The sequence below is a fragment of the Oncorhynchus tshawytscha genome, linkage group LG04 (assembly GCF_018296145.1).
Source record: "Oncorhynchus tshawytscha isolate Ot180627B linkage group LG04, Otsh_v2.0, whole genome shotgun sequence".
NCBI lineage: Eukaryota > Metazoa > Chordata > Actinopteri > Salmoniformes > Salmonidae > Oncorhynchus > Oncorhynchus tshawytscha.
This window is the reverse complement of record NC_056432.1, coordinates 40,505,449-40,518,122: the sequence shown is the minus strand read 5'-3', so window position 1 is coordinate 40,518,122 and position 12,674 is coordinate 40,505,449. Positions and strand designations below refer to the sequence as shown.

At 41.6% G+C, this 12,674-nt stretch overlaps 1 protein-coding gene across 2 annotated transcripts in view; it reads left to right on the top strand.

Moving 5' to 3' along the window:
* The first annotated feature begins 995 nt into the window (after window positions 1-995).
* LOC112248791 (G protein-coupled receptor kinase 5) overlaps window positions 996-12,674 on the top strand; it is a 78,945-nt gene continuing 67,266 nt past the window's right edge. Inside the window, exon 1 of one of the 2 annotated variants that reach the window (XM_024418108.2) lies at window positions 996-1,466. In XM_024418108.2, the coding sequence (XP_024273876.1) occupies window positions 1,415-1,466 (52 nt within the window). In that variant the 5' untranslated portion in view covers window positions 996-1,414. Of the gene's footprint in view, window positions 1,467-7,725; window positions 7,746-12,674 lie in introns of those variants that run through there. The other variant, XM_024418109.2, reaches the window with a different exon arrangement.

The window sequence follows — 12,674 nt, the reverse complement described above, 5'->3', positions numbered from 1 at the left end:
CCAAACCATGTCATATGAAAAACAGCATATGACAGCCAGACACGGAAACGCTATGGTCGTCACTAGCGTCTATACCAGAGAGGAAGAGGCGGAGAGGGAAAACTGGGCCCAAAATCTGTCTTCTCCAGCAGGTGACGTTTTTTTCCCTTCACTAATCAAGCGAGGAGTTTTTGTATGGAGGTCAATGAGAGAGTATTGAATTTGGTGAACAAAAAAATTGAATTGCTTATTTGCTACGTGTGGCTTATTTGGTCGAATATAAGTTTCGTTATGCTTAGGTTGTTATGAGTGTCCTGATATACGCAGAACATGTGACTTCCGGGCAACTTTGAGAAAAAAAAAAACTTGATATCGGAGTTGTGCCTGTTGTTCACGCGATATCTGCCCTCTCATTGGCTAGAATGGTCCCACCTGATCTTGACTCCTCCCAACTGACTTCCATTTTTGAAAAAAAATATTTCCAATGTTTGAGCGGCCACTTGAGTATCTGGTCAATATAACGGATAATACGTGTCTTTAACCACAAGTAATAAACCCTGCGCATTTCTTAAATGTATCTTTTTAAAATTGCAAACCTTATGCTTAACCTTAAATGAAGACAAAAAAGCACATTTTTGTTGCAAATTTGACTTTTGTGCCAGTGGAATCTGACTTTGTGGATCTAGAAGTTAGTGGAAACCAATACTCTATTAACGTACATACGTCATGGGCCAATTCCGAATGGATGTGTGTGCAACGGGCGGTGGAATGGAATATTGGAACCAATTTGGTGGTTGAAGATTAGCGAACCCCTACTACAAATCACTCAATTTATATAGGCTGTGCGTTTAGCCCCCCTGCAAGCTATCCAAATGTAACCGAAATATTGACCAGACACACGCGGTAAACTGCTTGTAGCTTCGCCAAACGTGGGGGATATTGTTGGCCAAACCAAAAGAAAAAAACAAGCCCATTTTTTTTTATTAAGCCTTTGCACCGAGAGGGGGAGCACCTTGATGTTCTAGTACACTTCACCAACTCCCCCCAGTGCTACTGTGCTGTGCTTCAGCCGCTGTTAGGAATGCGTTACTAAATGATGTAGGTCTTGCCGTGGTCTCGGGCTGTATTGATGGCTCAACCGTGATCTATCCTTTGATGGGATTCCGCGCCAAATTACGCACGAAACACAACGGTCTTCGGAATTGGAATGGAAATGCCCCCCCAACGCTGCATTCGGAGCCGACGATATGAACCATGCCTAGTTAATTTTACAAGGATTTCTCCTTTATCCAGTGTGTAGACCGTGAACGAGTTTGAAATGTATACATTTTATTCGGATTTGGAATAAAACGAAAAGCAATTCATCCGTGAAGAGCAAGGTGTTGCTGTCGATTTCTTTTTTTTAATCTATTCAGCAAATATCAAAGAATTTTAGATGGAACTGGAGAATATTGTGGCCAATACGGTACTGCTAAAAGCAAGAGAAGGTAGGTCTTCAAACAGCCTAATACAATTACTGGACAATTTTTACGCATAGAAGTGGTTTCGAATTCCATGTGGCGAATGCTACAGTGATGTAATCTACTTTGGCTGAGAACATTATATTTATACAGATGCTATGCTCTTCAATCGAACCTATAATATACATCATCACCATAATCAATATCAAACAACGTGTTTTATTGGTTAATTCTAGGCTTTTAAACCGTATATTATTTATCCTTATCTCCATTGATTTCCATAGCCTATTTCCAGGCCTAATATCAGTTTGACAGCTCTTACGTTACGGTGTGGGCAAAGGTCTCCAAATGCAACAAAACATCTAAATCAAATTGTTGACTGCGTGATTTATGATTAGACTATTGAGCAGCGATGAAACTGTAACCATTCAGCATTGCTAGAACTGGGGTCAAACTCTGATCTGATGATCATTTGCTTCAGTTGGCACATTTAGGATGAAGAAATGACGTGATCTGAATCTAAGTTGCCATGGTGGTCTCCGTACAGCGAAATGCAGCCTGTTCCAATTCGCGACCCCAAACAACCCTGCGATTGGACACCTAGGTTCTGTCAATTTCATATTTACCGACTGTTTCCATCTGTGTTCAGCAGGTGGACAGTTTTAGAGTCGGGCTGCTTTGTTGTTGACATTCTTTGATCAAACACATATGCGTATACCTTCACTTTAGACTCGACCACTGATCGAACTGCTGAAATTAATGACACTGCCTTAGGTTACTAATGAGAATGTTTTGGCTCTTATCTCGTGTTAATGCTGCAAGCTTCCGTCTATCTGAATAAATATTACAGAAACTGACAAGGCTGTGTTGCTCTTACTCAGAGAAACACACCCACACATTGTTGTGCATGGTGTAATGTGGCTATGGGTTCTTTGGGCTGCATTGGGTCACAGACAGAGACTGATATTTGCAGTCAGTGTACCACTTCTGTACAAGGGTCCTTTGTTGTTTTGAAATGCTGGTTGAAACCATCTTATTACAGTGTAAAGAAACACCAGATCACAGATGATTCCAAAGAAAATCAGAGCATCAATCATAATCTCTATAGCACAGGTCAAGTATTTGGCAACCAGTCCTCAGGTGAACCAAGAAGATTAAAACCCAGTGGGGAACCGTGAGGCCTAAGGATGTGTGTGTGTGTGTGTGTATGTGTGTGTGTGTGTATATATATATATATATATATATATTCTTCAAGGTAGCCACCATTTGCCTTGATGACAGCTTTGCACACTCTTGGCAGTCTCTCAACCAGCTTCACTGGGTAGTCACCTGGAATGCATTTCAATTAACAGGTGTGCCTTGTTAAACGTTAATTTGTGGAAATTCTTTCCTTCTTAATGCGTTTGAGCCAATCAGTTGTGTTGTGACAAGGTAGGGGTGGTATAGATAAGATAGCCCTATTTGGTGAAAGACCAAGTCCATATTATGGCAAGAACAGCTCAAATAAGCAAAGAGAAATAATAGTCCATCATTACTTTAAGACATGAATGTAGGCAATGAGGAACATTTCAAGAACTTTGAAAGTTTCTTCAAGTGCAGTCACAAAAACCATCAAGCGCTATGTTGAAACTCTCTCATGAGGACCGCCACAGGAAAGGAAGACCCAGAGATACCTCTGCCACAGAGGATAAATTCAGTAGAGTTACCAGAGTAGGTGAACGGATAATCTCTGCATGTGTGGTTCCCACCGTGAAACATGGAGGAAGAGGTGTGATGATGTTGGGGTGGTTTGCTGGTGACACTGTCAATGATGCATTTGGAATTCAAGGAATATGTAATCAGCAGGCCTACCACAGCATTCTGCAGCGATACACCATACAATCTGGTTTGCGCTTAGTGAGTACTGTATATATATATATATATATATATATATATATATATATATATATATATATATATATATATATATATATATATATATATATATATACAGTACTCACTAAGCGCAAACCAGATAATATTTGTATATTTCATCTTTACAATAATTGTAATGATCTTCTGATTTAATCTCTTCAGTTTCTATTGGAAAGAGAAGGGTTAATACTAAAAAGAAAAAAATATATAATCAGGATTCTCTTTGGTGGTCTCTAGGTAGAAAAATCTAGCTAGCTCAGCAAGCCATTGGCTAGGCTTTCAGAAGTTGGACAGAAGGCCTCTGCCATTCAACTGTATTGGAGCAGAATTTGGTGTGACAGTGGAATGACCCAATCACATTTTGACTTACAATGGCAAAAAAACAGAAAAGTAATGTGTCTAGGCCAGAGCTCTCCAACCCTGTTCCTGGAGAGCTACCTTCCTGTAGGTTTACACTCCAACGGCAGTTGTAATTTACCTGATTCAGTTTATAAACCAGCAAATTATTAGAATAAAATACGCTAGATTAGAGTTGGAGTGAAAACCTACAGGACGGTAGCTCTCCAGGAACAGGGTTGGAGAGACACGTAACGACAGAGCACAAGAGAAAATAATCAGTGGAGGAAGCAGTAGTTTTCCCACACTAACGCTAGTATCGTTAGCTAGCTTGTGTTGTAGTAGTGTGATAATGAAAATGCTAGCTTGTGTTGTAGTACTGTGACAATAGTGATGGCGGCAGCAGCAGCTGCTATCATCTTCAGGGTGGATGTTATAGCTAATTTGTTAGCTACACCCTTTTCAAGATTAACTTTCAACCTTTGTTTACAAATTATCATCTGGTGAGTGGAACTGTTTTTTTTTTATGCAGCTCACATGCTGTTAGGTATCCCTTTGAAAATAATGACTGTGAAACATTGTTCCATTTTTAAACTTTAGATCACTGGTTAGTGTGACGGAAATATATTTGCAATGGGAAGTAAAAGCTGGTTTGTTCATTTAATTTTTTTAATGAAATGGTTGTGCTTTTGTATTGTTATGATTTCATGGGGCCTACTGGAGTGAATGGGCTGCTTATTCTTTATAATTATTTCATGCTCTGTGTGACTGCTGTTACCTGTCTATCAGCCGTGTCTATGTGCACAGGTATTATGGTCACTGTCCTTTCAGCAACATAAACCTGTCACCTTCGATGTGACACTTGTTGTTGTCACCAGTAGCGATTTTAGCATGTAAATCTTGGTGGGGCAAAAAAACAACAAGTTGGATGCATGCCAGCAAAGCCACAACACTAAACAATACATTAATTGCACTATAATGGTGACAAACGGTGCCCACAAACTGTTAGGGCCTTCATAATGCTGTACCAACAGCAGTCCCAACATCTTACCACTGCTACACCTGGCTATCAGTGGAGCCTTGTCTGGCACCGAAACAGTTCATTCAGCCTCATTTACTGCTTTAAAAAAAAACAGCTGATATGGCTGACTTGATTAAACAAATGTGGTTTCTAATGACAGTTGCGATGTACAAACTATGGCATAAGGGGATGACAAGCGGATAAGTGGCAATCGATAATTTAGATTAAGACATTTATGAGCGAGCTAGGACGGACGTTAATCAGTATAACTATTTGTTTAGCATTTTTTAAATGTACAGTGACAGAATTCAGAACATGGGCCGTTCTTATAGTGTTCTTCCTTGTACACCAAGTCAGAACCTTAGGATAAATAAAGGGGGCATATAAGCAAAAAATTAAAGCTCTTACAATATTCAATGATTACAATTCTCTAAAACAGATTATAGGCTACAGTAGAACAATACGTGAAATTAAGAGGGGTAATTAAACCAAATTATTAGGGTGAGGCACATGGGCTACTAACATCTTACTATACAACATACACCTAGTATTACTTCCTTAGCTGCAGTATACATATCTCCCTGGCATTATTACATCATTTATGCAGCAGCATGCAATAACGTTACATTTTTGGACTCACCTTGTTGTGCTGTGTTCACTTGAACAGGAAGGTGGCGCGGCGGTCCTTTTGTGGGCAAATTTTGTCATCAAAGTCTGTCATTCTCTGGATTTATGGTGCTTTCAAAACAACTGGATTTACAATTCCAAATTGGATGACCGTTCAAAATGTATTTTCCCAGTCAGAGCTTGTTTATTCCCAACTTCCCAGTTAACTTGACTTGACTTCAGAGTTCAAGACTTCACAGTTCCGAGTTAACAGTTGTTTTGAGCGTTGTACAAATCATGCTTCATTGACTTCATGGCCAATGTTGAATGTTTATCATTTCAAACTTGGAAAAGTGCCTCTTAATCCCAGATTTGGGACCACACAGCCACTGTCACTGAGTCCTTCCAAACCACTCGTTGAATTTGCGATTTCCAATTTGTTGTGTAATTTGTTGCGTAATTTGTCCAATGGCCGATGAGCACCGATACATTTGATCTGTAATTTCTCTTCATTATTTCTCTTAATTTGACAAGGATTAAAAAGGATTTGCCAGTAGATTGTCGACTTGATTCATGATGATGACTGCTAGCTAAGATTGTGAAAGTATGATTGACATGATCAGTCCGTTCAAAGCTACTGTACATATAACGTGATTTGACGTCATTTTATCTGTGGCCAATGACCTTGAGTTTTCTTGGATGGGCACATCTAATGTAACATCCGAATGGCTAGAATTTTCAAGGTCTGCTCTTACACTTGGCAGTGACGTAAAGTCCCCACGAGTGACAAAACACTGAGCCAATCACAGTGCAACGCTCTGTATTTTCTGCTGGCTTGCCCCACTACCACAGCACTGAGCTAGGTTGAAACACGTGCATTTTGGAGCTGCCTTACTCAAGAAAACAAAAAAGAGACCATGTTTGTATGCAGCTTTATTAACTCAAAGATATATCTTATTTTTTACATTGTTTGCAAATTGATATGTGACACATATTGACACATATTAATGCCACAATAACATGCAAAACAGGCAAGCCCCCCCCACAATTTTTAAACATTTATTTGATTTTTGCTAAAAATGTGCGGCTCAGAACAGGGGGGGCCCTGCCCTGAATGACGGGTTGCCACTGGTTGTCACTTGGTGATGGTGGTGTTATGCTACCATAGGTTGTGTAAACAGTGTGTTTTTTGTTTTGCTGGTCGCATTATGTTATGCTGGGTGTCATGTGTTGTGTCCATGCCGGTTCTATCTCTGTGTGTGTGGCAGCCTGAAGCACGGCCTGTTTGTTTCATAATGTCATTAAAAAGCATTGCTCCTCCTTCACTAGAACTAAAAGCGCCCGACTACAGAATATATAATATCGGACGCATCAAGTGATGCTATGTTTTCTGTTCTTGATAATTTTTGGGGGGGATACAAAGTATTAGAATATTTTTGGTCCCTCTGAATGCCTAGGTCCTATAGTCACGGTTCGCCGCTGTTCAAACCCATGGTATGACAACCCATGACATTCTTGTCGTCCCAGCTGCTCTATACCCGAGCCAGCATACGGGTTTGCAACTTGGCACAGTGTAAACCATGGTCTGATACATCGCCGGCAGACGTGATCAACATAGATTTTCCCTGTGAAGAGCTGTGGTATAAGATATTGGTGAAGATGGCGCCATAACAACTGATCAACTGTTGAGCTTTCTTTCATGATTCTTTGCTGATTTCAGTGTGTTGTATATTGGATCCATTGAGTGCTTAGTTGTTTAGATTTGGCCTGGTAATGTTAGAGTTACTAGGGGCGTTATCTGACAGAGCACATAGTGTCAAGGGTTGTGTGAATGCCTGTTGGAGTCTGCGGTGTACAGGGACGCTCCTATCTGTGTGTGTACGCACGCTGGTTGAGAGGTCACAGACCAAGGACATAGCGAGAATGGGGAAGGGAGAACCATGTTTATTCCTGTTTATTTATGCAAGTATGTCTCAGCCAGAGCTGAGCCGAGAGACACGCATTCCCTGTCCAAATTCTCCCAGAGTAACAGAGACAACAGGAAGGCCTAGTTTACACTGCGCTTCCAGTGTTTACGCCAGTGTCCTCACACTTCCGAAATCACTGAAATAAAGTGAACCCTAGCCAAGCAGAGAAATAAAAAGCCATCAATATCCCCTTCCTTCTGCAACGCTGACCAGAGAGAAGGAGAGGCCCTCTTCCAGTACTTGGTAAATGCATCTCTCTGTTCTGCCTTCTTCCTTTTGAAGTAAGTAATCATCACTAATCTGACATGACTGGTTTGGTCTAAGCGTAAACTTTAGCCAATTCAGTTATGTTAGGTAAGTGATCACTCCAAAGAAGGATTTGTAAAAGGGGCCAGAGGATGGATTTGAACATATTCGGGCCTGCTGAAGAGGACTTTTGATGATGTCACAGTTGAGATTCCAGTAAGTCTATCTCACCTCCTCTCTCTCAAATACTAAGCAATAACGGAGTAGCGAGTAAGACCTGAGTGTTATTCAGAATCTGGAAAAGGCTAAACAGACACACACACACACACAACAGTTACATTATTACACTGAGTATACCGATCATTACGAACACCTTCCTAATATTGTGTTGCACCCCCCCCCCCCACCCTTTTGCCCTCAGAACAGACTCAATTCATCAGGGCATGGACTCTACAAGGTGTCAAAAGCATTCCACAGGGAAGCTGGCCCATGTTGACTTCAATGCTTCCCATAGTTGTGTCATGTTGGCTGGATGTCCTTTGGGTGGTGGACCATTCTTGATACACATGGGGAAACTGTTGAGAGTGGAAAACAGCAGCGTTGCTGTTCTTGACTTAAACCGGTGCACTTACTACCATACGTCGTTCAAAGGCACTTAAATATTTTGTCTTGCCCAGTCACCCTCTGAATGGCACACACTCTCAATCCATGTCTTAATTGTCTCAAGGCTTAAAAATAATTTAAATTGACTCCTCCCCTTCATCTAAATAAAGGTTAAATTAAAAAATCTAATCTATACTGATGTTTTTTGAGTACTCAGTGTATATCATGAATGTAGCCTACAGTGTTAGCTGAAGTGAAAGGTTGCATGCAGTTTTGATGACAGATTGACTGCGTTGTGGTCATCCAATCTCCATCCTTTCTCCCTAATGTCCAGTAATTGTGTCTTTGTGGAGGATGCTGAGGGGATGATGCAGTGAAATCCAAATGTCCATTCAGCCATTTCACCTCTGCAGAGGATCACCTAACAGCTCCTATTACCAGTCACAGACCACAGCATTTCAGAGATGCTGACATGTTGAACATAGAAATGTTAAAGGTACAATCCATAAGAAGTATTAAAGGTACAATCCATAAGTTCTCTCTCTTGTTTTTTTTGCTTTTGCGCTTAAAGACCTTTCCCCTCAGTCCTCCAAAAAGGGTTAAGACGACAAAATGTTTTTACGTTGATCTTTTTAATAGTAGTTTGAACATTAGGAAAGCAGAAGTGTGTGAACCCAGTAGGTGTTTTACCTATGACTACCCTGAAAGGGTTATACACGGAGTGTACAAAACATTAGAAACACCTTTCTGATACTGAGTTGCACCCCCTTTTTGGCCTCCGAACAGCCTCAATTTATCAGGGCATGGACTCGACTAGGAGTCAAAAGCGTTCCATAGGGATGCTAGCCCATATTTGACTACATTGTTTCCCACAGTTGTGTCAAGTTGGCTGGATGTCCTATGGGTGGTGGACCATTTTTGATACACACGGGAAACTGTTGAGCTTGGAAACCCATCACCGTTGCAGTTCTTGACACAAACCGATGTGCCTGGCTCCTACTCTGTATTGCAAACATACACAATCCATGTCTTAACTGTCTCAAGGCTTAATAATCCTTCTTTAACCTGTCTCCTCCCGTTCATCTACACAGATTGAAGTGGATTTAACAAGTGAGGGATCATCATCTCTAAGGGATCATAGCTTTCACCTGGATTCACCTGGTCAGTCTATGTCATGGAAAGAGCAGGTGTCCTTAATGTTTTGCACACTCAATGTATAACAGCGAGAACAGCAGTGTTTCTGTTAAAATACTAGGCGTCACGTTTACTTGATTTTTAGGAAGCATTTCTTCAGAAATCCACTTCCTCTCTGTGCTGAGCTGTGGAAGGGAGGCATCTCCATTACAGAGGTGTGTGTGTGTGTCTCTCTCTTTAAGGAGTGTATGAATTCCTGTGTGTATGTAATTTGAGATAACAGATTAACATCCTTCAGTAGACCCTGAGTTTATTGTGTGTGTGTGTACGCGCTTCCCCATTCATAACTCTCACATTGGCAGCAGCCGTGGAACCGCAGCTTAAATGAACGCCAACAGCCGTTTTAAATGAAGGCCGGTAAAGGGAAAAGTTTGTTGTTGAATCCAGATGCTTTGTTGGTATTGCAGACTTGTAGCAACTGAACTGAAGCCTAGGTGCCAGCCTGAGATTTTTAGGTTCATGCCTAAACAACAAAACAGTCTAAGGACAGCATTGCCAATCCACTTCTTCTCTGTTTTCAGATAGATACTCCTGCCCTTGTAAGTGAGGAAGGTTAAACTAAGCTATGTTGAATGGATGACCTTTAACCTAAGGCAATTATGTCATGTTAAGCAGCTGCTCTAAATTAAAAGGGTGTTCTATAAACTAGAGCGTAGGGACAAAGTGTTCTAGAATAAAGGAACAAGTGTTCTATCTAGAATGAACGGCAAACATGTTCTTGACCATAGAAAAGTGTTCTTGAATGAAGGAAAATGATTATTTTCTCTCTTCTCACTCTCTCTCCAGCTAATGTCACTTCTCCCGGCTCTTACTGACACCTACACATGAGCCCCCCTCTCTTGCCTTTTACTGTAACCAGCCCTCTCACCCACTGAGCACCTACTGTCACCAGACGTCCATGGAAGTTGAAAAGTAGTTGAAATTTGGTCAGTCCGAATTTGAGCCAGTCAGTAGAGTAAAGAAAGTAGAGTTTAGTATTGGGCAGTACAATACAGTGCTGTAAAGTAGGGTTTAGTATAATAGAGCACACTAGAGTAGAGTACAGTAATTTAAAGTATTGTTCTTTACTGTACTGAACTACAGTGCCTTCGGAAAGTATTCAGACCCCTTGACTTTTTCCACATTTTGTTACGTGTTACATTTAGCCTTATTCTAAAATGGATTAAATAAATAAAAAATCCTCAGCAATCAACACACAATACCCCATGCTTGCTAACCCGGCCTGCTAACTGCTAGCTTTCCCTGGTCTACTAGCTGCTAGCTTGTTTAGCTCCGGCCTACTAACTGTTAGCTTGTTAGCCTGCTAACTGTCTGAATCGCCGTGTCCCCAGCCAGCCCAACCACTCACTGGACCCATATGTTCATTTGGCTATGCATGCCTCTCTCTAATATCAATATGCCTTGTCCATTACTGTCCTGGTTAGTGATTACTGTCTTATTTCACTGTAGAGCCTCTAGCCCTGCTCAATATGCCTTAACCAACCATGTTGTTCCACCTCCTACATATGCGATGAAATCACCTGATTTAAACATCTCTAGAGACTACATCTCTCTCTTCATTACTCAATGCCTAGGTTTACCTCCAATGTACTCACATCCTACCTTACCTTTGTCTGTACACTATGCCTTGAATCTATGCTATCGTGCCCAGAAACCTGCTCCTTTTACTCTCTGTTCTGAACGTGCTAGACGGCCAGTTCGTATAGTCTTTAGCCGTACCCTTATCCTACTTCTCCTCTGTTCCTCTGGTGATGTGGAGGTTAATCCAGGTCCTGCAGTGCCTAGCTCCACTCCCACCCCCCAGGTGCTCTCATTTGTTGACTTCTGTAAACGTAAAAGCCTTGGTTTCATGCATGTTAACATTAGAAGCCTACTCCCTAAGTTTGTTTTACTCACTGCTTTAGCACACTCTACCAACCCAGATGTCTTAGCCGTGTCTGAATCCTGGCTTAGGAAAACAACCAAAAACCCTGAAATCTCCATTGCTAACTATAACGTTTTCCGCCTAGATAGAACTGCCAAAGGTACTGGATAGTAAGACAGAACTCTGCAGGCTAATGGGTCTGTACCCGAACAATTTGAACTTCTAAAAATTCACCTTTCCAGAAACAAGTCTCTCACTGTTGCCTATAGACCTCCCTCTGCCACCAGCTGTCAAATGCACTATCTTCTGAAACACTTCATGTGAGCAAGCCTTTCTAATTATCAATGAACCTACCAGGTACAACCCCAAATCAGTAAACACGGGCACCCTCCTAGAATGACATTTGACCTCCATATACATCCTGCTGTTTTCAGTAGATGATGCCTGGCTATTCTTTAAAAGTGCCTTCCACCCCTCACCATCTTAAATAAAGCATGCCCCTCTGACAAAAATGTAGAACCTGGAATAGAAAAAATATGGAATAGATCCTCCTTGGTTCACGCCAGACCTGTCTGCCCTTGACCAGCACAAAAACATCCTGTGGCGTTCTGCATTAGCATCGAATAGCCCCCGTGATATGCAAGTTTTCAGGGAAGTTAGGAACAAATAGACACAGGCAGTTAGAAAAGCTAAGGCAAGCTTTTTCAAACAGAAATGTGCATCCTGTAGTACTAACTCAAAAAAGTTCTGGGACACTGTAAAGTCCATGGAGAATAAGAGCACCTCCTCCCAGCTGCCCACTGCTCTGAGGCTAGGAAACACTGTCACCACCGATAAATCCACCATAATTGAGAATTTCAATAAGCATTTCTCTACGGCTGGCCATGCTTTCCACATGGCTAACCCTACCCCGGTCAACTGCCCGGCACCCCCCAAAGCAACTTGCCAAAGCCCCCACCATTTCTCCTTTACCCAAATCCAGATAGCTGATGTTTTGAAAGAGTTGCAAAATCTGGACCCCTACAAATCAGCTGGGCCTGACAATCTAGACCCTCTCTTTCTAAAATTATCTACCGAAATTGTTGCAACCCCAATTACTAGCCTGTTCAACCTCTCTTTCGTATCGTCTGAGATTCCCAAATATTGGAAAGCTGCTGCGGTCATCCCCCTCTTCAAAGTGGGTGACACTCTAGACCCAAACTGCTACAGACCTATATCTATCCTACCCTGTCTTTCTAAGGTCTTCGAAAGCCAAGTTAACAAACAGATTACTGACCATTTCAAATCCCACCATACCTTCTCTGCTATGCAATCTGGTTTCAGAGCTGGTCGTGGGTGCATGCTCAAGGTTCTAAACAACATCATAACCGCCGTCGATAAGAGACATTACTGTGCAGCCTATTTATCGACCTGGCCAAGGCTTTCGACTCTGTCAATCACAACATTCTTATTGGCAGACTCGACAGCCTTGGTTTCTCAAATGA